This window comes from Drosophila novamexicana, unplaced genomic scaffold, assembly GCF_003285875.2.
Source record: "Drosophila novamexicana strain 15010-1031.04,08,12 unplaced genomic scaffold, DnovRS2.1 tig00000644-arrow-pilon, whole genome shotgun sequence".
NCBI classification, from domain to species: Eukaryota; Metazoa; Arthropoda; class Insecta; order Diptera; family Drosophilidae; genus Drosophila; species Drosophila novamexicana.
In genome coordinates, this window is record NW_020824814.1 from 633,040 (window position 1) to 660,931 (window position 27,892).

At 40.0% G+C, this 27,892-nt stretch overlaps 4 protein-coding genes across 6 annotated transcripts; 2 read left to right on the forward strand and 2 right to left on the reverse strand.

The window, feature by feature from the left end:
- Positions 1-770: 770 nt before the first annotated feature.
- On the forward strand, positions 771-12,579 carry LOC115762762 (protein SCAI). 3 transcript variants are annotated; one of them, XM_030705105.1, is made up of 10 exons: positions 771-1,065; positions 7,079-7,222; positions 7,287-7,469; positions 8,160-8,390; positions 8,448-8,570; positions 9,745-9,888; positions 9,948-10,267; positions 10,322-10,576; positions 11,111-11,314; positions 11,382-12,579. In XM_030705105.1, exons 2-10 carry the CDS (start codon positions 7,125-7,127, stop codon positions 11,624-11,626), a joined length of 1,803 nt encoding a protein of 600 aa, XP_030560965.1. In that variant the 5' UTR covers positions 771-1,065; positions 7,079-7,124; the 3' UTR covers positions 11,627-12,579. The 3 variants fall into 3 exon arrangements, with proteins under 3 accessions (XP_030560965.1, XP_030560967.1, XP_030560966.1); XM_030705107.1 differs by having other exon boundaries at positions 9,760-9,888; XM_030705106.1 differs by lacking the exon at positions 771-1,065 and adding an exon at positions 4,252-4,269.
- Positions 12,580-15,741: 3,162 nt separating this feature from the next.
- LOC115762720 (brachyurin) lies at positions 15,742-16,795 on the reverse strand. Its single transcript, XM_030705046.1, has 2 exons — positions 16,533-16,795; positions 15,742-16,469 (listed from the first exon to the last, which is right to left on the reverse strand). Exons 1-2 carry the CDS (start codon positions 16,787-16,789, stop codon positions 15,878-15,880), a joined length of 849 nt encoding a protein of 282 aa, XP_030560906.1. The 5' UTR covers positions 16,790-16,795; the 3' UTR covers positions 15,742-15,877.
- A 550-nt stretch (positions 16,796-17,345) lies between these two features.
- LOC115762655 (aldose 1-epimerase) lies at positions 17,346-18,665 on the reverse strand. Its single transcript, XM_030704962.1, has one exon. The coding sequence runs from the start codon at positions 18,663-18,665 to the stop codon at positions 17,574-17,576; it is 1,092 nt and encodes a 363-aa protein (XP_030560822.1). The 3' UTR covers positions 17,346-17,573.
- A 973-nt stretch (positions 18,666-19,638) lies between these two features.
- LOC115762603 (transmembrane emp24 domain-containing protein B) lies at positions 19,639-20,999 on the forward strand. Its single transcript, XM_030704895.1, has 4 exons — positions 19,639-19,824; positions 19,900-19,977; positions 20,032-20,463; positions 20,658-20,999. The coding sequence occupies exons 1-4, from the start codon at positions 19,678-19,680 to the stop codon at positions 20,712-20,714; spliced, it is 714 nt and encodes a 237-aa protein (XP_030560755.1). The 5' UTR covers positions 19,639-19,677; the 3' UTR covers positions 20,715-20,999.
- The last annotated feature ends 6,893 nt before the right edge of the window (positions 21,000-27,892 follow it).

Below are 27,892 nucleotides of genomic sequence, written 5' to 3' on the forward strand. Positions count from 1 at the left end.
CTGTAGTGTTATTTTCATATAATCTAGAGCACATTTTTGTAGTCACTCTGATATCTGATCGTAGTCACAATCTATTTTAATAATATATGATAACAATTTATCTGGTTTATTTTTAAATGTCCAACCGAAAGTCTACAAATTTTAAAAGATTTTTTACGGTCACTTCGATATCCGATCGTTACTCCAACTTATATCAATGGTATATGCCAACAATTAACCAGGTGGCAACTCTGTAGAGTTATTTTTCAAATGTGCAACGGTAAGTCTACAGACGGTCAGCTGTTTTGTTGCTGGTTCAACCCCCGAAATGACTGTCAAAATGGACGCCCCCTGTCGGCTGGTGTGCGGACTATCCAGCTGTCAGTTTTGGGCAAAAAAATCGATACCAACCCCAACCCCAACCCCCTTCGTTAAAAATGTAAATGCGAAAAAATTCAATACTGTGCAGCCATACACGACGCTCGCAACGCGTTTCCACAAATCACATGAACTCGTGTGTCCCATAAATTAAACGAAATTCTCACAGAAACCCAACATAAGCGAAGGATCAAAGTAGTGCAAACGCCGCCAAAAAAAGAAAACGGAAAGGAAGGCGAGAAAAAAAGGCGAAAAGTGCGTGAAACGTTAACCGGCAAAAACGGATACAAAGGACGCAGTGAAAGTGCCATGGAAAACGCGTAGTTCCGAGCATCCGTTCATATACCTGCCGGAGCAGAAGGAAAATATGTTAGGTGTGGCTTTGGAGCGCTGCTAGCGGGGAGCCTGAGCGTGGGCGGCTAACGGGATCTGGCAACACCGGCGGCGGCAACAACAAACACGGCGGAATCGAAGGCGCCGGCAGCGGCGGCAACGGAGACGGAGACGGAGCACAGCGTCACAGTCCCCTCCACCTCCATCAAACAGTTAAAGCAGTTCACATTCCGCCAGCGGGCGCGGTGACAAACGGCAGCGGCGACGGCAACGGCAACGGCTGCCCTGGCGGCTGCTGCTAAGGTTGTTGTTGTTGTTGTTGGTGGCAGCGGCAGAGGCAGAGGCAGAAGCGGCGGCAGGTACAACAATGATAAGGTAGGTTTGTATTTTGCTCCTCGATTAAATGCAGTTCTCTAAATTGCAAATGGCGCTCAATGTTCATTTAAGCCCAGGGGTTGTTCCGCAATACTCCAATTCGCAAAAGAAAAGTTTGCCCACTTTGTTATTAAAGAGAAACATTCTATAAATGTGACTGGTATAGATTGTCTTTGAAGGAAAGACAGTTTTTAAGAATAGCCTTAAGTTTCGTGACGCTCAATGTTCAATATTCCGTTTGGTTTGGTTTAAAAGGCAAAATAGTTTTTAGGAACAACCTTAGCTTTGCTAATGCTCGCAGTTAACAAAAGATCAAGGGTTGTTCCGCAGAACTCCAAATTTAAAAGCTCCTCCTTTTTTATTACTTATTTACTATTTATTAAAAATAACTATTTTGTTTTGCTGGTCTAACCATTTTTTTGCCTGATTTACTTTGTCTTTGTAGGCGAAATAGTTTTTGGGAAAAGTCTTAACTTTTTTGGCGCTCAATGTCAATTAAAGCTTAAAAAAGTTTGCCTACTTTATTATTAAGAATAAACATTTTGTTAATATGCCTGATTTAGGTTGCTTTTATAGGCAAAGGAGTTTTTGGGAAAGTCCCCATCTTTCGTGGCGCTCAATGTCAATTAAAGCTCAAGGGTAGTTTCGCAAAACTCCAAATTGAGAAAAATGAATTTTTTATTATTACTAAAGAGAAATATTTATAAAAATATAGCTACCCTATGTTGTCTTTATTGGCTTAAGAGTTTCTAGTCAATTTCGGAGATACTTAACGTCAAAAAATACTCAAGGGTTGTTCCGCAAAACTCCAAATTCCAATTGCATAGCCATTCTATTGTTAGTATAGACAACTATTTTCTAACGCTTGTTCAAACAATTTTACTGCCTCAATTATTTTGTTATTTTTTTTGGCGTTTAAGCATTTGGGAATAGCCTTAACTTTTGTTCTGTGTTGCTGCAGGCAACGTAATTTAATCAATTCGATAAATACAGATTTGCCAATGCCCAAAAAATTTCAACTGCCTCCAGTCACAGAGGCAAACAAATATCACAGCAACAGCAAACTACGATGTGCGAGCGGAAAGTTTTTTCGGACAAGAAGCCACACGTAGAACACAACTAAAAGCTAGTACAGTGGTCGCTCGAAAAGTGATACTTTTTGTTGAATTATTGTTATTTTAAATCATTTTTGTATGTATACTTTTTGTATTCTTTAATGGATATACTATTGAAAATCTTGTATACCATAATTGTTTGTCAACTTTAGATAAATACAAGCCAACTCAAATTGTCATCAGGTCTAAGGTATTTCTTAATAAGCTTCGGTGCTTATAGTCCGATCTTTATGAAATTTAAATTTTTTATAAATATGGTATGTAAATGTCTGCAAATGCAAATGCTTAATGTCTTAGTCCACAAATGTGTTCTACAAATGGGCTTCGTAAAATTTTATGGGGTAATGTAGGAGGTATAAATATTCTTAAGCCGTATATATTATACGAAAACCTACATAAATCTCTATATATTTTCCGAAAACCTACAAGTTTTTAGTATTTAGCTCTTATAATACTCGAGATATGCTGAAGTTGTTACAGGAGATATTATATATAAGGTTAAATATATTACAAATTTGAATTCTTCAGCTTTAATGTTCAGACAGACGGACTTGGCTAAGTCGAAGCAGCTTGTCATCTCGAACAAGAATATATATATATATATTATATATGTATATACTCCAGACCGAGTAGGAGCTGCCTTCTTCCGCCTGTTGCATACACACATATCCAATGGCACGCCCCAGTCAGCAGCTGTCCGTTCAGTCGAGCGTACACTGTAATTGTTGTACTCATCAGAGGTCTAATAATTTGTAGCCTAAGCTGCCAACTGCCAGCTGGATATATACAAATACATATATTTATGCTCGATTGTGCTTTCGAGCTGGGATCTGCGAGGCCTCTGAACTTGATGTTAGCTGCGGATGCACATGACAACATCATTATCAGTGTCAAAATGCCATTAAGTGTGTAAATGTGTGGCAGACAATGCCTTTGAAGGATTACACGCACACACACACACACACAGACAACAAACAAAAAAGAGGAAGAAAAACTGAAAATAAGTATTACAAAAAAAAGAGAGAGAGAGAGAGAAGAAGAAATGCGCTGCTTTGTCGAAAAGCAAAGAGCATGCGAGTAATATTTGCCAGAGTGCTGGCGGGCATTTAAAACACGCGCACACATGCAATTGTATGTGTGTGTGTGTGTGTGTGTGCCGCTTGGCAGTTAGTCAAAAAGCGTCTAGCGATGAGCGCCAAAGTGCGTTGCATACTTTTTAGCGCGCTTTGTTTGACTCGAATTGGGATTTTCCCAGCAGCAGCAGCAGTTGTCATCCTGCAGCAACAGCAACAACAACAACAACAACAACAACAACAACAACAACAACAACAACAATAACAACAACAATAACAACAACAACAACACGCAACAACATCTAGTTGAAGCTAGCAGTGAGGCGCAACTTCTTTTTTTTATACTTCGCCTTTGCCACGTTGACAACATGCAGTCAACTGGCAGGCGACAAAAATGTCCTTGACCATTTGCACTCTTGGCTCGCGCCAATAAATCTTCGATTTCTATGATGAGGCATTAGGGCATGGCCTGTAATTTATACGTTAAGTGTGCACTTATATTAAATGCCAGCTAATTATTTCAGTCTTTGCCCGGACCAGGTTATATTATCAGCATTTTCGTTTTCACTCATTTTTCGCTCATTTACGTGGATTTTAGTGAAATTTCCTTCAATAGCAATTGAATATATACAAATTAAATTAAATCAGAAATGACCACAATTTAGCACCTTAGACTAGGGTGGTTTTAACATTTACTTGATGCTGGCAGAGTTGGGTAAGATTTACCATAGTTTCCGTAAGCTGAAGGATTAGTTTTGGAACTGCCTCAATGCTATAGCTATAACTTTAAACAAAACACTTAACGCGGACAAAAAATTTCTCCCAACTTTAGGTTTTTTTTTTAGCATTTCCCTAGCTAATTAACTGTTTTAGATCTATAGCTAAAATTAAAAAGAAAAATATGACGCTTGATGCTAATGAAGTAGAGTTAAACTTCAGAGTTGTACTAAAATTTTCTGTTCGATTTTTGGGATTCATTTGGAGCACAGTTAATAGTTAAAAAATTCCCAAACCAGGTAAATGGTTTTACGTTTTTCGTATCTTAATTCTCCCCAAAGTAGAACTACATGGGAAATTTAGGAATTATAATTTCCCAGACTACCTAAGAGCGAAACGAACTTGTTGTGATTTGTGGGCTGTGCTTGCGCTGCCTGCATACTCTGTGTGTGTGCGTGTGTGTGTCTGTCTGTGTGTGTTAATAAGCATTGGCATAGTGGCAACGACTTTGCTTAGTATTTGTGTTTTTTCATTTCCGGTTTCCACATGTTGACATGCTGCTGCTGTTGCTTGAGTCCTGCTGCTGCTCCTCTTCCTTCTCCTCCTGCTGCCGCTGTTAATGATGATGGTAATCGTAATGAAGTCAGCAGCAGCAGCCAGTTATGGACGCTGTCACAGCTAGCATTTAGAGTGAGAGCGAGAGGGGAGAATGAGTCAGCTTGTTAGTTTATCAGCTTTGTTTAGGCTTCCCGCCCCGCCCCGCCCCGCCTCGCTTCGTTCATCTCGACGCGTCGCACGTTGCGTATGCGTAATTTTCATATTATGTAATTTGCACTTGTTAAATGGACTCTTAATTTGATTAGGGCGCCGTAAATATGAAGTGGCGTCGCTTCTCACACAATTCCAATGTGACGCATGTCCTTTGCCAGCCTCCTAAAAACCATATTTACCAACTGCTGCTCCTCCTTCTCCTTCTCCTCCTCCTGCTTCTGCTCATCTCAGTTCTGACTGCTGCGGCTGCTGCTGCTGCTGCTGATGAGCTCATATTGAAAGTTTTTGTGCCAGCGACCTAGTTTGGCTCAACCGAAATCAATGTGGTCGCCGTGGCGCCATTTGCACTAGCGACCCTTTTGCTCTGCCGATTCCTGAACGCAGCTCCGCTCTCCGCAGCTTTCAACATTTAATCATCATTTTTTCTTCTGCGTTTTCCGCAAACATTTTCCTTGGCCTCTTTCAATGCCCATTCATTCAATAATTGAAATGCTTGAAAGACCTGTCCGAGCCTTTATATCGGGCTTAATGTTGAGCTAACCTCAGCGATCTCAGAGAATATATAAACTAGCTAGAAAAAATATGTTTTATGGGAGTTCCTGTATAGTTAGAGTTTCCATATGTTTCCACTACCCAACCTTCCAATTGTATAAAAACCAACTACGTTGCTCTTTTAATATATAGAATGCTTCGATTTTAGTTTTTCAAGTTCCCAATCTTTACTGATGCATTCCACTTTAATGTGGCTTGTTTGAAGACTTTTACAAATCTTGGAATAAAGCCTCTAATGCATGGAAAATGCATATTTTTATTTGAGCCTAATTCCAATTCTCAATTGAGTCTAGAGAAATACAGAATAGTTGTCATATCAGCTTTTAATTTGGGAGCTTCGCTTTTCAATTTATTCTTTTTTCAAATATGCTTTTATTTGGAGTTCTTTTGGAAACTAGACCAGACTCTCATTTACTTTTAGCTATTCGAAACCAAAATTGAAAAAAAAAATATACTTTTAAATATATTGAGTATGTTTTTATATACACGAATAATAAAACCACAAATTCTTAAGAGTTTCCGGCTAATAATAAAGAATTGCCTAGAAGACAGGGTATCTGTGAGTCGATCATTTTCAAACTGAGGCATTCTCACTTGTTTCCAATTTGGTTTAGTCACCAGCTCGGGCGTTATTAATTGAGCTTTTGATGCACTGCATCGATTGTCTCTCCCTTTTTCCCTGCCTCTATCCCCCTCTCTCTCTCTCTCTGTCCATTTGCCCGTCTGTTCCTCTTCCCTGACGCCCCCCTCGAAGCGCTTAAAAAACAAAGTAATTGTTAGCTGCAAATTGGTATTTTAATTAAACTTGAATTCAACTCTGTTCAGCCTCGAAATGTTGCATCATCCAAATTGGCTTGACGGATTTGAATTAAATCGAAATATAGCTACGATTCCCAGCGATAAATTCGCATGGTTAAGTATTTTTGCTTTTGCGCTTGACAAATGTGTCATAAAAATTATATATTTAATAATGCGGCGATGAACAAAATGCACATTAAGCATACGCCGCATTGGCATTTATTGTATTTCACGATTATTGACAACGACATCATCAACATTGTTATGCCCTGTGCCCAATGAGAACTGCGCAAAGCGGGTATATTGGCTTTATAAAAGAAGAAAAGAAGAATGGAACAGGGAGAATATATTTGGGATATATATACACAAACTGTTTGTTCCTTTGGTTTTTAGTAGAGTTAAGCTCAGATACTCAAATAGGAATATCTATTTTCAACAGTAAGTCCCTGATTTTTGGAATGTGAGCATATTTGGAGGCCATATTAAAGCATTGCAAATGTTAAGCTAATCAGACTTTAAGTACTCGAGTTATTTATAAATGAAATATTTAAAAAATCTCCAAGAGGCACAGCTAGATACCCGTGCTTATATTTTTGATTTGTTTTAAATAATAGCAAGTAAATTTCAATTTAGGAGTTCCGAAAAGGAAATATTTGAATAAGTTAGTAAGTCTTTACAACACAGGGTGTTTGTTAGTCGGTACGACTCAATTGGAGTACGCTTACTTGTTCTTAGCATCATTATAATCAATGTGACTGGCTCAATGAGCGGCTCAATGAATCTGAAGTGGGCAGCGCTTGCTGCGGCGATTATATACCAAGATGCGCATATAGAAAGATAGATAGATATAGATACATGTGGGATAGATGGATAAATGCGGATTGCATGATTCAGTTGGCCAACTGATGGCAACGGACACGGAGTTGTGCCGCGGCGCAGCCAAACAAAAGATTCATTAATATCAGATATTAAACCTTTCTTTTGCAGCACATCCGGTTCGCAGACATAACACTTTGGGGCGGCAGAGAACGGCATGGTGAAAATGGAGTCCACTGAGGAACAGGATAGAAAGCTTGTCTTGGAGTTTTGCCATTTGCTAGAGAAATCCAAACAGCTCTTCAATGGACTCAGGTATGCAAAATTAATCAGTTTTTTTTATATATATTTAATGCCGATATATTTCCAATTAACACAGAGATCTGCCGCAGTATGGGCATAGGCAGTGGCAAGCCTATTTTGGACGCACCTTCGATGTCTACACAAAGCTCTGGAAGTTTCAGCAGCAACATCGCATGGTCCTCGACTCCAAATATGGACTGAAACGCTGGCAAATTGGCGAAATAGCCAGCAAAATCGGACAGCTTTATTATCACTATTAGTGAGTATTATATAAAATATAAAAACGGCTAGCTCTGACTGCGCAATTCCCTGAGTGTTCCATGTGGAATCGACTCTCTATAAGGCTATACTCATGAAACTGAGATCTCATAAACGTAGAAATATATTATAGTTAGATAGATAGATATATACATATATCATAGTTCTGTTTGATCGTTTTGACTGTAAAGCAAATATACTCAATCTTTACTGTAAGTAGAAATTTTATGATGATAACATGAACTGAAACAAATACTTCTTCTATATCATATAGCTGTCACAGGAACGATCCTTTATGAATTTAGATCATAATTTTAGTTCTTGTATGAAGAACTCATTGGATTTTCAGGCTAGCTACAAGTTCTTGTGTGCTCTAAATAAATACAATAGATATTTCAAGATGGGTATTCTATATCATATTGCCAGTCAAAGAAAAATCTGTTAGATCATGAATTTAGTTCTGGTATGAACAAGTTTAATGTCTCAAATCTAGTTTAAATCAACTGAATAGTCGCAGAAAGTTGTACGTTCCAAAACAAACATCTATCTTCTATACCACAAAGCTGGCATGGGAACTATTTCTCAAAATAGGCTTTCAATCTAGACTATAGCCAATAACTATATCATAGAGCAAATATTACAAATGCTAATGCATTTTACTAAATTTTCGGTGTTTATCTATTTGGAATAGTTTAAGAACCAGCGAAACGAACTACCTGAACGAGGCGTATCAGTTCTATGCGGCCATACGTGGACGAGCGTATTATTCGCGCGCTGCCAAGGAGGATCGGCCGGATTTGATGGTGAAGAAGTTGCGGTATTATGCACGCTTCATAGTCGTCTGTCTGCTGCTGAAGAAAATGAAGCTGGTGCGGGAGCTGGTCACGGAGCTGGAGAAACAAATACAGGAGTACACGAACACGTAAAATGCACGGCAATTGCATTTGCTGATCAGATTTAATCTTTTGCCCATTTGCAGTTACGAGCCGGAAGATCATTTGGAATGGTCGCTGGTGCTGGAGGAGATCAAGGGCTTCATCAAGGCCGAGGCGGCGGTGGCAGTACTCCACGCCGATTCCAATCCCATCATATTATCGCACAGGTGAGTCGTTGGCGCAATCCGATGTACCATTCAGCATACACCTTGCCCGTGCTTTCGTCGGCGGAGTAGGAGTCTATGGAGAGCTCGTGGGGTTAGATATGTTCTCTCTCTCTCTCTATCTCTCTCTCTCTCTCTCTCTCTCTGTGGGTTGACTCTTTATATGTTTTGCGTAGGTATACGAGTTTTGCTTCAGTTCTGTTGCTATCAATTATTTCATTTATTGTGCTTATCACAGAAGACTTGAAAACACCAAAGAAAACACTCACTGTTCTCATTCATCACGCACTTTTCCATTGATTTTCCCCCCAACTTCATGCACCACACACACATCCACACACACACACACACACACCAACTGAGAAACAAATGGATATACTTGAATCTTGAGTACTTGTGAATTTTTTGATCTCAGTTCATTATTTTTCCAAGATCTTCACTTATGATGATCGCATGATTGACCTAATCATCTGTCTGTTTAAACTTAATTCTTTATAAAATCCTTGACACTTACTTTGAGGTTTAAGAAGATTTAAATGAATGTTTTGTATAAATAACTAAATAATTATCTCAACTTCCATACATCAAATTCTAATTAGAATTATAGATCTCTCTAAAGAGATCTGAAGAACAAATTTTGTTTATTTTGTCCGATTGTTAATATATTATCGAAGACATTTTCATAGTAAAAATAAATACTTAAGAGAAGTTAAAACACGATCTTTATATATGAAGATCTTATAAATGGAGAGATGTCTATAACTTACACTAGATGGTCAAGATCTTTATTTCGACATATTAAGCATTTCGCTCTAACCAAGAACTGCATTTAATATGATGTTTGTTGGAGTTATATTTAAACCTATCTAGTTATTTTCGCAAAATTGCGCAAACCCTTACTTAGCCCACTGTGCTACTCACTCGAAAGTATATATATCCGTTTAGATAGTTTGTTTTCTCAGTGGTAACACACACAGACACCCCTTCTTTTATGATTTCTTATGTTCTCCCCACGTATAATCATCCTCTCAAACACACACAAAACACACACGAACCCCATTCTCCCAGCCCTATATATATCACCTCATTAGTGCGCCACATTCTCAATTCTTCTGTGAAAGCACGGGCCACCGCAATTGGGTTGTGGACCAGCACAACTACAACGACTGATGGGCAGTGGTTCCGGTTCTAGGTTATCACCGCTGACGACGCCGCCGTGCGAGAGATCGCCGCATATGACGCTCAGTTTGCAGGAGATCCTGATTGTTGGTTCGGCATGCGAACAGGCCAAGTTCTCTGAGCTGACGATGGACATGTTTAGGTGAATATTTCCACTAACTGGAGAAACTCTGTGTAAAAATGAAATTCATCTGGCTGCAGAATGCTGCAGACGCTGGAACGTGAACCGACGGAAGCGGCAACGAATCCGTTGAGCATGTCCCATGGCCTTGTGCACGGGCACGATGCGAGTCCGGCGGCCAGTCGCATACCACCATACGGAGTGCCCGGCTCCAAGGGCTATCTAGAGAATGGCCGTCATTATCGAGACAATCCACACAAATATCTACTGTACAAGCCTTCGATTAGCCAGCTGCTGGTCTTCCTTGCCAGCGGCTTTAAGGAACTGCCCCTGGGCGGTGCTCTGCTCCTGTATATGTCGGCGGACGGCTGTTTCTCCACCACAAAGCATCCCGAGGACTGTGAGTAGCAACTTCAGCTGGTCAGTAATCCTGTCTAATCTTCTGCCTCCACAGATGGCTACGAGCTGGGCGGTCTGGGCACCAGCGTGAAGCGCGACAGCGTCGATGGCGGCGGCTTGTCCTGTCGCGGCAAGTCCTACAAGGAGAGCCACTGCCTATATCCGGGCGATCTATATCCGTTTACGCGTCGGCCCATGTTCGTTATCATCGATTCGGATAATTCGTTTGTCTTTCAGCACATACCCCGCTATTTTGGCCAGCCGCTGGTCGTTCTAATGTCGCCGCAAGATGTGCCGCCCGCTTTTCAAGGTAAACATTCCTATTTATCTACAAATTCGCTGGCTGATTGACAGATTCATTAACTGATTGACTAACTGATGACTGAATGACTGATGCACTAAGGACAGCCCAAATCAAAGGATTTCTTTCTTCTACTCGAAAGTGAGCGCTAAGTTAGAGTTTTAAAATATTCGACCTACAAGTAGGGAAAAGTTTGGTTGTGCGCGATTTAAGTGTCTGAGCGTCGGACCAGCAAATGAAAGGTTACCGGTTCAAACTTGACAGTAATTTTCAATTTTCATATTTGTTTAGCTAATTTGTTTTTATTCACACATTATTGCCAGAATCTGAACGTCGAACCAGCAAATGAGAAGTCGCCGGTTCAAATTTGACAATTATTTTCAACTTTACTTTTACGTGGGTTTTGCCAGGCCCCAGGCGCGAACTGACGGAATATTGATTTTAAATTGGCCGATAAATAATTTGATCGTGCATATACCGTAAAAAGAAGATATAGCTCTACTCACATTATACTCTCTCTCTCTCTCTGTATCTCTATTGCAGCTGATGTACAGCATCATGGGTCGCTGTTCACGTTGTTCCTGCACTCCCCGCTCACGGCGCTCTGCTACATATGCAATGTGGGAGATGTGCCGATCCATCACTGGGAACGCTGCCAGACCTATGTGGATCGCTTCATAACAGAAGCCTCGCGCCTGGTCACGCGTTGTCGCATCGATGAGATCGAACAGGGCATAGGATTTATCGGTAAGAGGTCTCGCTCTGAACATTGCAGGTCTTTACTCTAATGGGGTTGATCTTTTTTGCCTTTTAGATTCCTCCTATGTTCAATTCTTTGGCGATGATTTTCTGCGCACACTCATTCTACGTTTCGTCTTCTGTGATGTGGTGCTGCGTTTGCATCGCGGTTTCCGTGGACGCCACATGCGACCGCGCTGTGAGCCCCAGCTGCCGGCCAACGAACTGCTCGAGCATCCCTCGCTGTCGCATATCGTTTTCCAGCTGGCATCGGCGCTCGATGTGCGCGGCCATTTCTCGGAGGGACCCGAGTGCGACTGATGACTTTTTTTGGCCGTAGTCTTAGTTCTAGTCGTAATTTTCTACACGAGGCTGTTGCCCCTCTACTGCCCGGACAGACAGTTTTCGTTGTTGCATTATCTGTACAATACTTTTTCGCTGGCAACGAGCTGCAACGTTAGCTGAAACTGGCAGGCCGGTGGCCAATTAAGTGGGCATCTGAAATAAAATGAAAGGAACTCCATTATGTGTTTGCCGCTTTTGTCGATATCAGGGCTGCAAACTAACACAAAAAGAAAGGTCGCCGGTTCGAACTAACTTCCTGCTTTGAGGCGTGGCTCGTGAGCCTGGTTTTCTACATCCGAAATATCCAGGCTTTTCTTTATTTCACTGATACATATATTTTTAAATTCTTAATAAAGTTATTTTATTCTATGCAAACTTCCACAAAAGAAAGGTCGCCAGTTCGAACCAGATTCCTGCCTTAAGGCGCGGCTCGTGAACTTGGTTTATTAAGCCCGAAAACCCAGTTTTTTTTTTCACTTTACTTCACTTTATCATATATTTTTAAAATCTTAATAAACTAGCGCAAAAAGAAAAGTCGCTGGTTCGCACCAGCTTCCTGCTTCGTGAACCTGGATTTCTACACCAGAAAAATTCACATTTTGTTTCACTTTATCATATACTTTGAAAAAATCTTAATAAAGTTATTCTATTTATTGATCTCTGCCCAAATATGGTCCGTTAAAACCCAAGTTCTTTATGCTTTATCCTTAAGACTTCTCCAACAGTTTTTTACTTTTAACTAAACCATTTTTGAATAAAAATGGTTCATTTCGGGTTTCGATTCGGTTGTTCTTTAGGCAACTAGTTCCATTTAGGTTTCGGCTCATATTTAACAAGAAATTGGAATTCAGAGTTCGAACCGGTTCGGTTCAGAAACTTGTTTGCAGCCTTGTTCGAAATTGCATATTAAATTTTTATAACATACAGACAAGATAATATTTACATAAATATAAATACATATATATATATATATAAATTATACGCGAAATATATAATAATAATAATCAAGTAGCTAGTTTTCTTATATAGTGCGTCGCGCAATGGAAAGGTCCAAAGTTAGTTGCTTAGCATATACATAATAATAATAATAATAATAATAATAATAATAATAATATTGAACATAAAAGTTATACACAACACAAATCTTGATATAAATTAAACATAAAGCAGCAAAAATAACGAAACCTAACAAAAAACGATAACTGCCAAAAGAGAAGAAGAAAATGAATCAAATTAAGTTGAACAGCTATTTTAAAAATTTGAAAACAATTTTTAAGCGAAACAACAATTAAGATTAGAGAGCAGGAAAAATAAAAATAATAAAAACAAAACATTTTCATACGCAGCGATAAACGTTTAGCTTTTATACAACAGTTAGAGGAGAATATAAATAAATAAATATATATATATAAAAAAAAAAAAAAACGAAACTTAAATTAAAATCTATAAACACGACACACTATATAAGAAATGCGTTTTTTTTTACTGCATTTTCATGCATGTACACGAGACGCTTACAACAAATTAACATAAACAACAACAAACGAATAATAATTCTAATAAATATATTGTACGTATGTAATATTGCATATAGGTATTATTATGATTACAAGATGACTGAAAGTTACTGTTTCAAAACGCAAAAACAAACGAAAACGAATAAACAAAAATTTAGCAAAAATAATAATTACTTATACATATATATAGATATATATATATATATATATATATATATATGTGTATATACAAAGGATAGTTAAGCTAACGAACGAAAAGTAAAATAAAAAATAAAAAAATAAATATATACAAAATATATTTTGCGTATGTTAAACAAAATTTAAATTTAAAACAATCCCAGCAAAACATTTTATACGAAACTCAAAACTAAAACTAAATAAAAATCTATACTTAATAAAAATACAAAAACAATATCATGTTTCGGCATTCGCATTCACACGAACAAACCCCTATAAACGAATTGCCATTATCATATCGCTGTGTTCCCACAAAGTAAATACGAAATTTATTGGTTTTTTTTTTTTAAATATATCGAAGGAATGCTCGAGCATGACATATAACTGATAGAAAATCGAATGGATTCATAGGCAAGCATATACAATATTTCATGTATGCATATAAAACTAGTTAAACGCATAGAAAAATACCCAACGGGCCTGTTAAAGATTTCGATGCGGTGGCAACTTTTCGGAATCGAAATAAAAACGTGTCATTTGCAAATTTCGGAATGTTAAGTAACCCATTTCATTATATTGTAATATTAGTGCAGTATTTACAAATAGAAAAACTTTTTCTTGCTTGCATAAACATTTTTTTCTAATTCTCAATTAAAAACTACAAGCCTCAAGAAACCTATCGAAATAAAACGAATCGTTCGAGTGGAAATGAAACCGTTTCAAAATCGATTCGGATTCACGAATTCGGAATCACATCGAAGTCTCGAACCGGCCCGCATATTTGACAGACCCACAAAACAAAAGTAAATAAACACCGCAAAAACAATTCAAATTACATTCAATTTTATAGTTTTTCTTAAAAAAATTTGTGAATTTCAAAGGCGAGAAGTTAAAAGAAAAACCAATAACAAAAATATGTAAAATTTCTCAAGTCTCAAGCTGTCTTATAAACAATACGAAACGACAATTATTTTCCAAGGTTCTTAAATACTCTTCTTCTTCTTTGTTAGCAACAAACGAATTGTATAGAATTTTTTAATAAATTTGTTTCAAACTTGTGTACATACAAACATATGTAATTCTTAAATGAAAAATAAGAAAACATATGAAAATACGATTTAAAAGAAAATGCTCTTGGTGAACCAAATGATAATATTATTGCTAGCGCGTTAACATTATTTTCATTAACATTAGATTTTGTACATTTGAAAATTGCATTTACATAAGCATAAAACTGCAAAAAGTAAAAATATATAAAACAAAAAAAAAAAAAAAAAAAAAAAAAAAACACAAACACAAAATAATATGCAAATTAATTCATGATTAATCAGCAACATTAGCCACACGTAAGCGATACAAATCCCACAAAGAGTACATTCAAACATAATCATAAGCGAATTGTTTAAAACACACACACACACACACACACACACACACACTATCAACCCATTTAACAACAAAACAAACGATAACAACAAATTTAGCAAAGCCACAAAAAATACAAAACATTAAACAAAATGACAACAAAAACATATGAAAGTATGGGTACGAGAAGGGGAGCGTATGGAGTTTGTATGAGAAATAAGAATAAAGCACATGTTTGAAAAGAAAATCTGTTTGTGTTTAATATTTATTTAGTCTAAAATAGACTGGGTTTGGGCTGAGCAGAGGTCACTCGACTCGGGTGTGGCAGGATTTGCAACAATGTCCTGCCACAATCTCCAATTCCCTAACTGGGCTTTCCGCAAGTAATGAAATCTTACCTCGCCAGAGTCTTTCCAGCTCAAAATGAAACAAGAGCGACTACCTCGAATTAAATACTCTTTCAAGTTATCAGATATGTGAGGAAAATTGTGAAGTTTCTAATTGCTGGCTTTTGTGAAGATATGTCGGCAAATTGACAATCCTTTCATACAACAACTTATTTCTTAAACGATTCTGTCTTGTTAAGATATTGCTTATATTTAAGAAGAGTTCACAAACGTTCACTTTGGTCAAGATATATTGAAATTCAGATATGCTTTTCGTACAACTTAGTTTTCGACTAATGGCAGCTATGTAATATTGCTGCCTGATAAGGCACATTTTGCTTGCAACAGAAATACGGATTATGCCGATGGCTGCATCGACTCGGCTCTTGAACATATACATATTCTAGGGTTAGAGAAGTTGCCTTCTATGCATTACAGATTCCATAACAACACAAAAATATCCTCTGCAATGTTATAAAAATACCATTTGCAAAATATATGATAAGGTTCGAATGCTTTTTGGGATTGTTCCTATCAAAATTGTAGTAGAAAAATGTTGTAATTCCTGCTTCGAATCAGTTAGATCTAAAATCAATATGCAGCTTGTTTTATATAAATAAAATCAGCTGATGTTGGATTAAATTATAATATGCACTGCATAGAAACATAATTCCCCAATTGAAGTCCTCATCCAAAAATACCCGTCTCTGGATGAACAATACGCCAACGAGGAGCTAAATAGTTGCAGCTCCAATAGCTGGACATTTTTAATCTAGTTAACACTAAGCCTTGCTCAGGCGACCCGTGTGCTGCTCAATCCAATCGATAAACGAGGCGACGCGTGTAAATATGTCCGGCAATTGGAGCTGGCACTTGTCATCGTAACCGTGTGAGACGATGCCAACGACAGTTAGGCTGCCATCGTTCAGGACCAAGGGGCCGCCCGAGTCGCCGCGACAGGGCAGTCCGCCCTTGGAATCAATGCACAGAAACGAGTCCAGTATGAGCTTGCGTTCGCCATTCAGCTGTTTGTTCCACAGACGCTCGCACAGCTTATTGGGAATGATCTTCACATTCAAATACTGCAATATGTCGGTGGGTCGCTGCTTGGCCGTCAGGCCCCAGCCGGAGCTGATGGCCGAGCGACCGTTCAGATTGAACTTATTCTTGCCCCTGGGCAGCCTGGCGGGCTGCGCATAGGCGCCCAGTTTTAGATCCTTGGGTAGGCGAATGAGTGCAATATCGTTGGCCACCGTGTGACGATCGTATAGAGGATGCACAATTGTGTCCTTTCGTCTGACCAACAGCTCTATGTGGCCGGGCTCGTCTTTTCTTGTCTTGTTCAGAGCGCCCGCGGTGACAATCACTTTGAGTCTGCAAATTGGAATGGTTTGTAAATAAATCCCGACTTGGCTTGTTGTTGGTTTTTATGCTCACAAATTTGTGTCCGGCTCCTGCAGGCAATGCGCTGCGGTCAGTATCCAACGTTTCGTTAGAATCGTGCCGCCACACAAACTGGGCTCATCGCCGGAGTTGCCGAAGTAGACATGCAGTGCCACCTGGTAGGGCAGTTGCTTGGGCTTCGCAGCCGAACCATTGATAATCCGTAAATGGCCCTGGCTGAGAATTTGCCACGGGCACAGCAGCAGCAGCAGCAGCACAAGCAGGTACAGTGTGTAGAAAGGCTGTCTCATTTGTTTGCTTAACTATGGAGTCGAGTTATCGTCCGCCTTATATATAGCCTTGGATAATAGCTCCAGTTTATAGCTCCCGAGCGTGCACTTCCCCTTATCAGAGCTTACATAATAAACAACTTTTCTGCGTGCTATCAGTTTATTAGTAAAAAAACTGCTTGAGCTTTCGCTACAGGGGATTATATGCATACATGACATTCTCTTATATATATATATATAAACAGTGAAAGCTCTACAGATGAACATTTGCCTTAGGCGAAACTGACTTTCGATCGGACGAAAACTAAAAAAAATGCAGCCTTCAATTTGGGAGTGGAATTACTTCGCCGTTTGTTGTTCGATCTTTACAATGTACATTCAGGTCTTAAGTATGGTATGCATACCTTATAGAAGAAAGGGATTTATTCCAGATCTGCATAAACTATACGAGACATACCTAATTTGGCAGCTCGTAAGCTGCGAGATATACTTTAAAGACAAGACTCGAAATCGATTTTTATTGATTCATCGCTGCGTTCAGACGGACGGACATGGCAAGATCGACTCGGCTGTCGAAAAATAAATACTTTATGGAGTTGGAAATGTCTGCTTTACATACATAAATATGCCCGCCTGTTTGTACTCATCAAAAATGGGTCTAAGGATGGCATTGTCTAGGAATATTTAAGAATTTAGAAAATATTAAATGAATCTGAGATTCTTCTTCCTATAATATCTTGGACTTTGAAGCGTTCGTCCGCTCAAGCGACTTTTCACTGTATACATATAGAGTATTATAGACAATTTAACGCTGCTTTCCAAACTTGTAGATTACTTCATGATGATACTTCTCGCCGGGACGCAATATGGTTGTGGGAAAATTGTCGTGATTCACCGAATCGGGAAACTTTTGCGTCTCCAGGCAGAAAGCGCCGTGTTTGGCATAGGCTGCGCCCGCTTTGCCCGGCAGCGGACTCTCCCTCTGCGCCTGGTTGGGCAAAAAGTTCGAGGTATAGAACTGTACGCCCGGCTGATTGCTGGCAATCTCTAGCCAGCGACCGCTTGGCGGATGCGCAACTCTCGCAATGTTCGTAATGCTCGCGGGCGGCGTAAACTTTACGCAAAAGTTGTCATCATAGCCACGCGCCGGCTCCAGCTGCCGGAGGCGTTCGCCCAGATTGCTGGCGATCCGTAAATCAAATTTGCCGCCATCCACGGGCAGTATTTTGCCCGTGGGTATGGAGTCCGCGTCCGTTTCGGTAATGCCATAGGCATTGATGGCAATCGTATGCTCGTAGAGTCCGGCTTGACCAGCCTTGTGCCCGGCCAGATTGAAGTAGGAATGATTGGTGAGATTCACGGGCGTCGCTTTGCTGCTCACCGCATCCATGCACACATGCAGGCAGTTGTCCTCGGTGAGCGTGAAACGCACCGTGGCGGTCACCTCGCCGGGATAGCCTTCGTGGCCATCGGGATTGGTGTGCGTCAGGCTGACGCCATTGGGCAGCACCTCCAGCACTTGCCAGTGCGCCTTGTTGAAGCCCACGAAGCCGCCGTGCAGCTGCAATTGGCCCCGGTTACGGCTGACCTCAATTGTCTTGCCGTCCAGCACAAAACGGCCATTGGCTATGCGATTGCAGACGCGCCCTACGGTGGCACCCATATAGGGATTCTGTTCGCTTTCATAGCCCGCCAAATCATCAAATCCGAGCGTCACGTCCTCCAACTGACCTTGAGAATCCGGCACCTTAATGCTGCTAATGGTGGCGCCCAGCGTTAGAATCTGCACGGACATCTGCTCATCGTTGCTCAGCGTAAAGCGTCGAATCGTGCCCGTTTCCTTGGTGAATGGATTCACTGCAGCCTCGGCGAAGACATCCTCTGTGACGTGCACCATGTCGATCCGACTTTGTTATGAGTTAAACACACACAAAACAGTCACTTAAGTAGCGGTGCACACTGCGAAAACCGCAAACACTTCATAAAGAACATATGTTTGTACGTAAATACATATGTACACACAATGTTGATAGAAAATATCTTATCAATGTGTTGCGTGAGTGCTGCCCGCCGCAAGCTCATTTCAAGGCATATCAGTTTAATATAAGTAGCACTTACTTGCATGCAGCAGAAACTTAGTTAATATACAATATTTAATTTGTGTTTTTTTAGCAAACAGTGATTTATTTTAGACACTTGCACTTGAAATGGCGCGACTTTACTTCGTCTTATCGATAGTATATTTAAAGACGTTCGATAGTTTACAGCTGGACTTGTTGCGCATGTTAATCATCGATTAATATTGGGATTCAGCTGAGCTCTGTTATTAGTGGCTTGAAGAGTCTGTTAGCAATTGTAGAGCAATGTATGCTGCACACTACAGTTGCGGCAAATGTAAAAGTCTACAGCAACAGAAACTGTGCAAATACTTTCAGGCACAACTTGAGGTGCTTTCATCTTTTAAATGCTTAATTTATTTTATTTAAATTTCCACTTGAAATGGCGCAATTTTGCCTCTTATGGATAGCATACTGATCCACTTGTTGCGTTTGCTGAAGTCAGCTGAGCTCTGTTATCCGTGGCTTGAAGTGAGTTGTGAATCAGTTAACAGTAGTTGGGCAGTACTCGCTTCAAATAACAGCTGCTGCCAATGTTAAGACCTACAACTACAGAGCCTTTAAAAACAATATACGGCTCGTTTAGATTTTTTAACTTCCTGAATGACAAATGCTGTTAAGTAGCTACCGCTTCGCTTAACAGTACAAGTTAGCAGCATGTTCGTGGGCATGTGTTAAGTGAACTAGTTTAACACTAATCTACTAATTAGTTCGTTCATTGAGCTAAGTCGAAAGTTCGAACGAACTAATTCCGAACGATTCGATGCAACTCTTTTTGTTTATAAAATCAAAATGGGCTTGACGTGGCAGCGGTTGAGATTTAATTTATTAGTGACCATTGGACTAACATCCTTTTGCCTGCTCATTAAAACAATTAGCGCACAAGAAGCACAACAACCATGGTACGAAAATTTGCCCGCAGTCGCCATGGACTATAAGGTATTTAATTGAAATTAGAAAGTGCACGAGCTAAACAACAATAAATATGTGCTCGAAATAATTTGTTAAATACAGGTACACATAGATGCCGGCAAGGAGGACTGCTATCATCAGTATGTGCAGGCAGGTGCCACCTTTTACGTCTCATTCAGCGTAAGTCTGCGAAATGCAAGCCCACGCATATTCTTCATGCTTTAACATTAACAGGTTGTGCGAGGCGGAGACGGCATGGCTGGCTTTGCCGTACGCAATCCGGCTGGCGAAATCGTGAAGCCCTACCAGTGGCAGGCCACGGCGGATTATACGGATCAAGTGTCGCCCGGCGGCTACTATTCCGTGTGCATTGACAATCAGTTCTCGCGCTTTGCGGGCAAACTGGTCAACATCTACATCACGGTGGTTAAGTACGATGCGTGGGACAAGTACGCCAAGGAGATCGAAGAGTTGCAGCTGAATATGCAAAACTTTACGACCACAATTGGCACCGTTGAGCGCAACATTAATGATATGCTCGGCTATCAGGCGCACAGCAGGCATCGTGAATCGCGCGATTATGCCCTGCTGCTGGACAACAATTCCTATATACAAACATTCTCCATTAGCCAGATTGTGGTCATTCTGATTACGTGCTCCATACAGGTGAACGGTTTTCCCACTGTTGCCAGTGTTGCCAATTCAGCTATTCTCAGAAAGCAGTTAAATTTTAAACGAATTTATATCACAATAACAACCCTGCACATAAGCTAGACTTAGCTATTTTTTACAATTTGGCAACACTGATTAACACTTTGAATTTGTTTATTATAACTTAAACAATTACTTTTCATTTCTAGGTATTCTTCGTGCGCAAACTGTTCGAAGTGAAGACTACCTCCAAGAGCCGTATTTAGTTGCTAATAGGACCTTTTTCATGGTCGCCAAACTTGCGGCATTTATGCACAAAGCTGTAAAAAAACACTTTTTTGCTTTCCCCCGTTCTTTTATATGTACTTCACACGTTCCCCAAGAGCACTGCACATACACACCAAGCATTCATCATGGAACCTATTATAATATGTAATTATTTTAATGTTGGCAAACAGAACAAGTGCAAACTTAACAGACTTCAACTACTGATATTTATCATTTGTCCATATATATACAACTTATGTGATAAATGAACATGTGTCTAGAGAGAGAGAGGAGTTTTTAATTAAATTAAAGTTTATATTTTATACTTGAGTATATGTATACATCACATTGTAAAGCTTCTTATTTGTATTTGGGTTTGTGTCTAGGCTAAGTTAAGTTAGTTTCCTGCAAGCTCTTGAAATCCCGTTGGATTCAGTGTTGCCAACTGCCGCTGAATCAATTTGAAATTTCAACTGAAACTAGCCAAATTTAGCTAGAAACCTGCTGCATTGGCAACACTGTCCGGATTATGCATAAAGTTGAGGTTAATTATAGTTTGCTTGATTTTCACGATAATTACTGATAATTATATATATTGTATCTATTGGTATTGGGCGGCGAATAGCTGGGTGCGTCTAGCTCGGAAAAAATGCCTTCGCCCGTATCGCTGCCCGGTCTGAGTACGCCCTCACTAAAATCAGAGCGTGTTTAATTTGAATATCGCATATTGGAAAACGAACTTTAGCCGAATTCCAAGTGTTTTTGTTTTTTTTTTTTAATTTGCTCACCCAAAGGCGCTGCCACCGAAGCGTCCCACATTGGGAGCCTGGTAATAATTATAAGGCGTCGCATTTATCCAGGAAGTAAGCATAAAAGCGCACAGCAAAAACGCGTAAATGTTGAGGAACTGCATTATCCAAAAGCTTGACGTCTTCTTTTATGTTTTTTATTTGTATTTAATAGCGGAACGAGCTACCGAAGCTGTCGCAATGAGTTTCAATCGAGTTATGCGGCTACCAACTGGAAGAATGGCACCTATTTATACTGTAGACCTGATTTTGACCAGTCTATTTACATATACGACAAACAGAACTAGTTTCCATATCATTGACGCTGTTTCTTAAAAGCGTTTTAATGGACAAGAGAAATTTAAATGGCATTTAACCATATATTTGTATTATTATAAACCAAAAGGTTAAATTTACAAACTATCCAACAACGGGACAGCTTTATGCATAGAGCTTCTTGCATTAGAGAACATTTAAATAATATTTAATATTTAATATTCAATGTTTATGTCAGTTCAGGGTACGTCAAACATTGAATTTAAAGTAACGGAAAAAAATCACAGCAAAACATGTCTTATTTTTTCGACAAATTGAAGCTGCCAAATAAGATTTTACTATGTCATAGTCATAGTAACAATCGGCGACCGGTTAAGTTCTATTCTCCATTAATCTGATTTCTTGGTAAGAAATGAGCTCATAAATACTGAACGATTGATGTTATTCATACACATTTATCCGTTTTTTTTGCGGTTCCGGAATTCAAATTTGTATGTTTTTTTGTTAGGAAAATTTGACCTCCAATTGGAGAAAAAAGGGCGATGTACGAAAAAAATAAACAACAACAAACGAGACGGCATAAGGCTTAGGTGTCTGTGCGTCAGACCAGCAAGCGAGAGGTCGCTGGTTCGAGGATGGAATATATAGAATGTACGAAAAACATAAACAACAACGAACGAGACGTTATAAGGCTTATATGGCTTAGCTTTCTGTGCGTCGAACCAGCATGCGAGAGGTCGCTGGTTCGAAGTTAACAAAACGTTGTTTACAGAAGTAATTTCGTTGCAATTGAGCCGGGCGACGCCGGGTAATTTAGTCTCGAAAATGTGCAACAAAAGTTGACAGGAAAAGGGGAAGAGCTGTGAACCAGGTTCAGGAACCGAACCATGAGCCGAACCAGAGCATGAAAAAGTGGTTCATGAACTTGCGACAATATGAGAAGCTACATTTAAACAAAGTGTTTCTTAAAATATGTCAAACTAAAATATTTGTAAACTAGCTTTAGTTGCGCAATATAAATAATCGTTTTGCCTATGAGAATTTAATTTAATTGAATTTATTTATGTAAAAGCACACACACAGGCACACTCATGTTAATTACATAACTTAAAATGCGATTATGTGTGCGCTTATCTGCGGCGTCTTCTTGGCCAATTGCCGCTTCGCACAGTTTCCCAGCTGCGCCTTAAAGTAGGCAGCACTAAAAATGAAGCCGCAAATGATGCGAGCTGGGCCCCAAACTAAGCGCCTAATGGCCCGCACACAGATAAGTGAGTGCCTGAGTGTGTGTGTGTGTGTGTGTGTGTTAGTGCTGGTTCTTTAACTGTTTTAAGCGCCATTGTTAAAATATTGCTCATACGCACTTCCGCCCGAAATGGGGTCTTTGCTTGGACTAATGATGCCAGCGCCGCAGCCAGTGCTGCCCAAGAAATTGCAGCAGCGGCAGCAGCAGCAGCCAGTGTGCACAACGTCGACTGCAGTTCAGATGTGGCTCCGCCCACTTTTGGCTAAGCGCAGAGATAAACATTGCGGGCGAAAGGGAGCGCGCGTGCGCATCAACCACCGCAAAAGGAAGCGTTCATAATGGGGTGCAGCTGCCGCTGCTCGGGCATCCTTTTGATGTGAGCCCTGCTGATTGCGGCCACCCGAATGTGGGAGGAGTATGTGTGTGCCGGGCGCCATCTTGAGAGCGCGCGCACGAGATGATTTGTGCCTCATTGTGCGGCCAGGCCAGGCGAGCCTTTTTGTGTATGGCCAGCGGGACATACACATTAACTTGGAGTGCGCGTTACCGTTACGACACGTCGAGCGGAGCTGCATAATAATAACGGCACTTTGCGGTCGAGTATACGTCGGTCCACACACACACACACGCACACACAGGAAGCCGCGAACTACAAGGGCGAGGGGAGACCACAAAATAAATATATATAAAAAAAGTGAAAAGTACAAATACAAACAAAAACAAAGCTTGGACAAATGCGCTTGTTGCTTGTTGCCAACTGACAGTAGGCGTGGCAGCGCCCCACTGCCCACGTGTGTGCCTGTGTGTGTTGCAAAAATTGTTGTGCGGAAATTATTGAAATTTTACTTTTTGGCCAAACACGCGGCGAGAAAGTGGCCCGCCGACCAAAGGCCAAAAGGGACGCGTTACGGCCACCGTCGGCGTTCTGTGCCACGCCTACTTTTCGTACATTGCCCACTGACAAATTTACTTGCATATCCTGCTACAACAACAACAACTAGTCACAAAACTAAACAAACGAAATTTGCGTGTCGCAGTCGCCCCCCCACCGCGCGCCCGCCAAGACCAAACCAAGCATGTTCTCCGTCGCCATTTTGGACAATAATTTCACTTCCGGTTTGCACAAATACAACGGTAAATGGTATTTACAAAAAAAAAATAACAGCACAAATGCCGCCAAGTGACGCGTGAAGTTGTCGTACTGCAAGAATATTAGTTAGTCAAAGTGCATTAATTAATTAATTAACTAAATTAAGTGGAGCTTGACATATTTGGATAAAGCACAAACGCAGAAACCAGCATAATCCTGAGGTGAGTCTCGTGAAGTTTGTAATTATTCTCAAAAAATTGTACCCTCCGAAATCCCATGTGGACATGGGTCGAAATTTCTCACCCCCGTAATTCGGTGAAAACTCAACCGATTTTCACGAGGCTTAGTTTTTTCTTCATGGTTTCGCATCTAGAATAATTCGACATTAAAGTCTGAGAACGTAATTTTTGGTCGAAATTCATGTAAAATTGTACCCTCCGAAATCCCATGGGGATATGGGTCGAAATTTCCCACCCCCATAACTTGGACAAAACTCAACCGATTTTCACGGGGCTTGGCTTTTTCTTCATGGTTTTCCCCCTAGATTTATCGGGCATTTAAATCTGACAACAAAATTTTTGGTCGAATTTCATGTCAAAATCTTAGCCCTAGTTTTGGACATAGACATGGGTCGAAATTTCCCATTCACATAACTCGGTCAAAACTCAACCGATTTTCACGGGGCTTGGCTTTTTCTTCATGGTTTTCCCCCTAGATTAATCGGGCATTTAAATCTGACAACAAAATTTTTGGTCGAATTTCATGTCAAAATCTTAGCCCTAGTTTTGGACATAGACATGGGTCGAAATTTCCCATTCACATAACTCGGTCAAAACTCAACTGATTTTCACGGGGCTTGGCTTTTTCTTCATGGTTTTCCCCCTAGATTAATCGGGCATTTAAATCTGACAACAAAATTTTTGGTCGAATTTCATGTCAAAATCTTAGCCCTAGTTTTGGACATAGACATGGGTCGAAATTTCCCATTCACATAACTCGGTCAAAACTCAACCGATTTTCACGGGGCTTGGCTTTTTCTTCATGGTTTTCCCCCTAGATTAATCGGGCATTTAAATCTGACAACAAAATTTTTGGTCGAATTTCATGTCAAAATCTTAGCCCTAGTTTTGGGCATAGACCTAGTTTTTGACATAGACATGGGTCGAAATTTCCCATTCACATAACTCGGTCAAAACTCAACTGATTTTCACGGGGCTTGGCTTTTTCTTCATGGTTTTCCACCTAGATTAATCGGGCATTTAAATCTGACAACAAAATTTTTGGTCGAATTTCATGTCAAAATCTTAGCCCTAGTTTTGGGCATAGACCTAGTTTTTGACATAGACATGGGTCGAAATTTCCCATTCACATAACTCGGTCAAAACTCAACTGATTTTCACGGGGCTTGGCTTTTTCTTCATGGTTTTCCCCCTAGATTAATCGGGCATTTAAATCTGACAACAAAATTTTTGGTCGAATTTCATGTCAAAATCTTAGCCCTAGTTTTGGGCATAGACCTAGTTTTTGACATAGACATGGGTCGAAATTTCCCATTCACATAACTCGGTCAAAACTCAACCGATTTTCACGGGACTTGGCTTTTTCTTCATGGTTTTCCCCCTAGATTAATCGGGCATTTAAATCTGACAACAAAATTTTTGGTCGAATTTCATGTCAAAATCTTAGCCCTAGTTTTGGGCATAAGCCTAGTTTTTGACATAGACATGGGTCGAAATTTCCCATTCACATAACTCGGTCAAAACTCAACCGATTTTCACGGAGCTTGGCTTTTTCTTCATGGTTTTCCCCCTAGATTAATCGGGCATTTAAATCTGACAACAAAATTTTTGGTCGAATTTCATGTCAAAATCTTAGCCCTAGTTTTGGACATAGACATGGTTCGAAATTTCCCATTCACATAACTCGGTCAAAACTCAACCGATTTTCACGGGGCTTGGCTTTTTCTTCATGGTTTTCCCCCTAGATTAATCGGGCATTTAAATCTGACAACAAAATTTTTGGTCGAATTTCATGTCAAAATCTTAGCCCTAGTTTTGGGCATAAGCCTAGTTTTTGACATAGACATGGGTCGAAATTTCCCATTCACATAACTCGGTCAAAACTCAACCGATTTTCACGGAGCTTGGCTTTTTCTTCATGGTTTTCCCCCTAGATTAATCGGGCATTTAAATCTGACAACAAAATTTTTGGTCGAATTTCATGTCAAAATCTGAGCCCTAGTTTTGGGTATAAGCCTAGTTTTTGACATAGACATGGGTCGAAATTTCCCATTCACATAACTCGGTGAAAACTCAACCGATTTTCACGGGGCTTGGCTTTTTCTTCATGGTTTTTCCCCTAGATTAATCGGGCATTTAAATCTGACAACAACATTTTTGGTCGAATTTCATGTCAAAATCTTAGCCCTAGCTTTGGACATAGACATGGGTCGAAATTTCCCATTCACATAACTCGGTCAAAACTCAACCGATTTTCACGGAGCTTGGCTTTTTCTTCATGGTTTTCCCCCTAGATTAATCGGGCATTTAAATCTGACAACAAAATTTTTGGTCGAATTTCATGTCAAAATCTGAGCCCTAGTTTTGGGTATAAGCCTAGTTTTTGACATAGACATGGGTCGAAATTTCCCATTCACATAACTCGGTCAAAACTCAACCGATTTTCACGGGGCTTGGCTTTTTCTTCATGGTTTTCCCCCTAGATTAATCGGGCATTTAAATCTGACAACAACATTTTTGGTCGAATTTCATGTCAAAATCTTAGCCCTAGCTTTGGACATAGACATGGGACGAAATTTCCCATTCACATAACTCGGTCAAAACTCAACCGATTTTCACGGGGCTTGGCTTTTTCTTCATGGTTTTCCCCCTAGATTAATCGGGCATTTAAATCTGACAACAAAATTTTTGGTCGAATTTCATGTCAAAATCTGAGCCCTAGTTTTGGGTATAAGCCTAGTTTTTGACATAGACATGGGTCGAAATTTCCCATTCACATAACTCGGTCAAAACTCAACCGATTTTCACGGGGCTTGGCTTTTTCTTCATGGTTTTCCCCCTAGATTAATCGGGCATTTAAATCTGACAACAAAATTTTTGGTCGAATTTCATGTCAAAATCTTAGCCCTAGTTTTGGGCATAAGCCTAGTTTTTGACATAGACATGGGTCGAAATTTCCCATTCACATAACTCGGTCAAAACTCAACCGATTTTCACGGGGCTTGGCTTTTTCTTCATGGTTTTCCCCCTAGATTAATCGGGCATTTAAATCTGACAACAAAATTTTTGGTCGAATTTCATGTCAAAATCTGAGCCCTAGTTTTGGGTATAAGCCTAGTTTTTGACATAGACATGGGTCGAAATTTCCCATTCACATAACTCGGTCAAAACTCAACCGATTTTCACGGGACTTGGCTTTTTCTTCATGGTTTTCCCCCTAGATTAATCGGGCATTTAAATCTGACAACAAAATTTTTGGTCGAATTTCATGTCAAAATCTTAGCCCTAGTTTTGGGCATAAGCCTAGTTTTTGACATAGACATGGGTCGAAATTTCCCATTCACATAACTCGGTCAAAACTCAACCGATTTTCACGGAGCTTGGCTTTTTCTTCATGGTTTTCCCCCTAGATTAATCGGGCATTTAAATCTGACAACAAAATTTTTGGTCGAATTTCATGTCAAAATCTTAGCCCTAGTTTTGGACATAGACATGGTTCGAAATTTCCCATTCACATAACTCGGTCAAAACTCAACCG

What these genes read in the sequence shown, in the direction of transcription:
- LOC115762720 (XM_030705046.1), bottom strand. Translation starts at nt 16,789, where the DNA reads ATGAGACAGCCTTTCTACACACTGTACCTGCTTGTGCTGCTGCTGCTG. An exon ending in CAGGAGCCGGACACAAATTT is followed by an intron (nt 16,470 to 16,532) that starts GTGAGCATAAAA and finishes TCCAATTTGCAG; the next exon opens with ACTCAAAGTGATTGTCACCG.
- LOC115762655 (XM_030704962.1), bottom strand. Translation starts at nt 18,665, where the DNA reads ATGGTGCACGTCACAGAGGATGTCTTCGCCGAGGCTGCAGTGAATCCA.
- LOC115762603 (XM_030704895.1), top strand. Translation starts at nt 19,678, where the DNA reads ATGGGCTTGACGTGGCAGCGGTTGAGATTTAATTTATTAGTGACCATT. An exon ending in CAGTCGCCATGGACTATAAG is followed by an intron (nt 19,825 to 19,899) that starts GTATTTAATTGA and finishes TGTTAAATACAG; the next exon opens with GTACACATAGATGCCGGCAA. An exon ending in TGATTACGTGCTCCATACAG is followed by an intron (nt 20,464 to 20,657) that starts GTGAACGGTTTT and finishes TTTCATTTCTAG; the next exon opens with GTATTCTTCGTGCGCAAACT.
- LOC115762762 (XM_030705105.1), top strand. Translation starts at nt 7,125, where the DNA reads ATGGTGAAAATGGAGTCCACTGAGGAACAGGATAGAAAGCTTGTCTTG. An exon ending in ATACAGGAGTACACGAACAC is followed by an intron (nt 8,391 to 8,447) that starts GTAAAATGCACG and finishes GCCCATTTGCAG; the next exon opens with TTACGAGCCGGAAGATCATT. An exon ending in CCCATCATATTATCGCACAG is followed by an intron (nt 8,571 to 9,744) that starts GTGAGTCGTTGG and finishes ACTGATGGGCAG; the next exon opens with TGGTTCCGGTTCTAGGTTAT.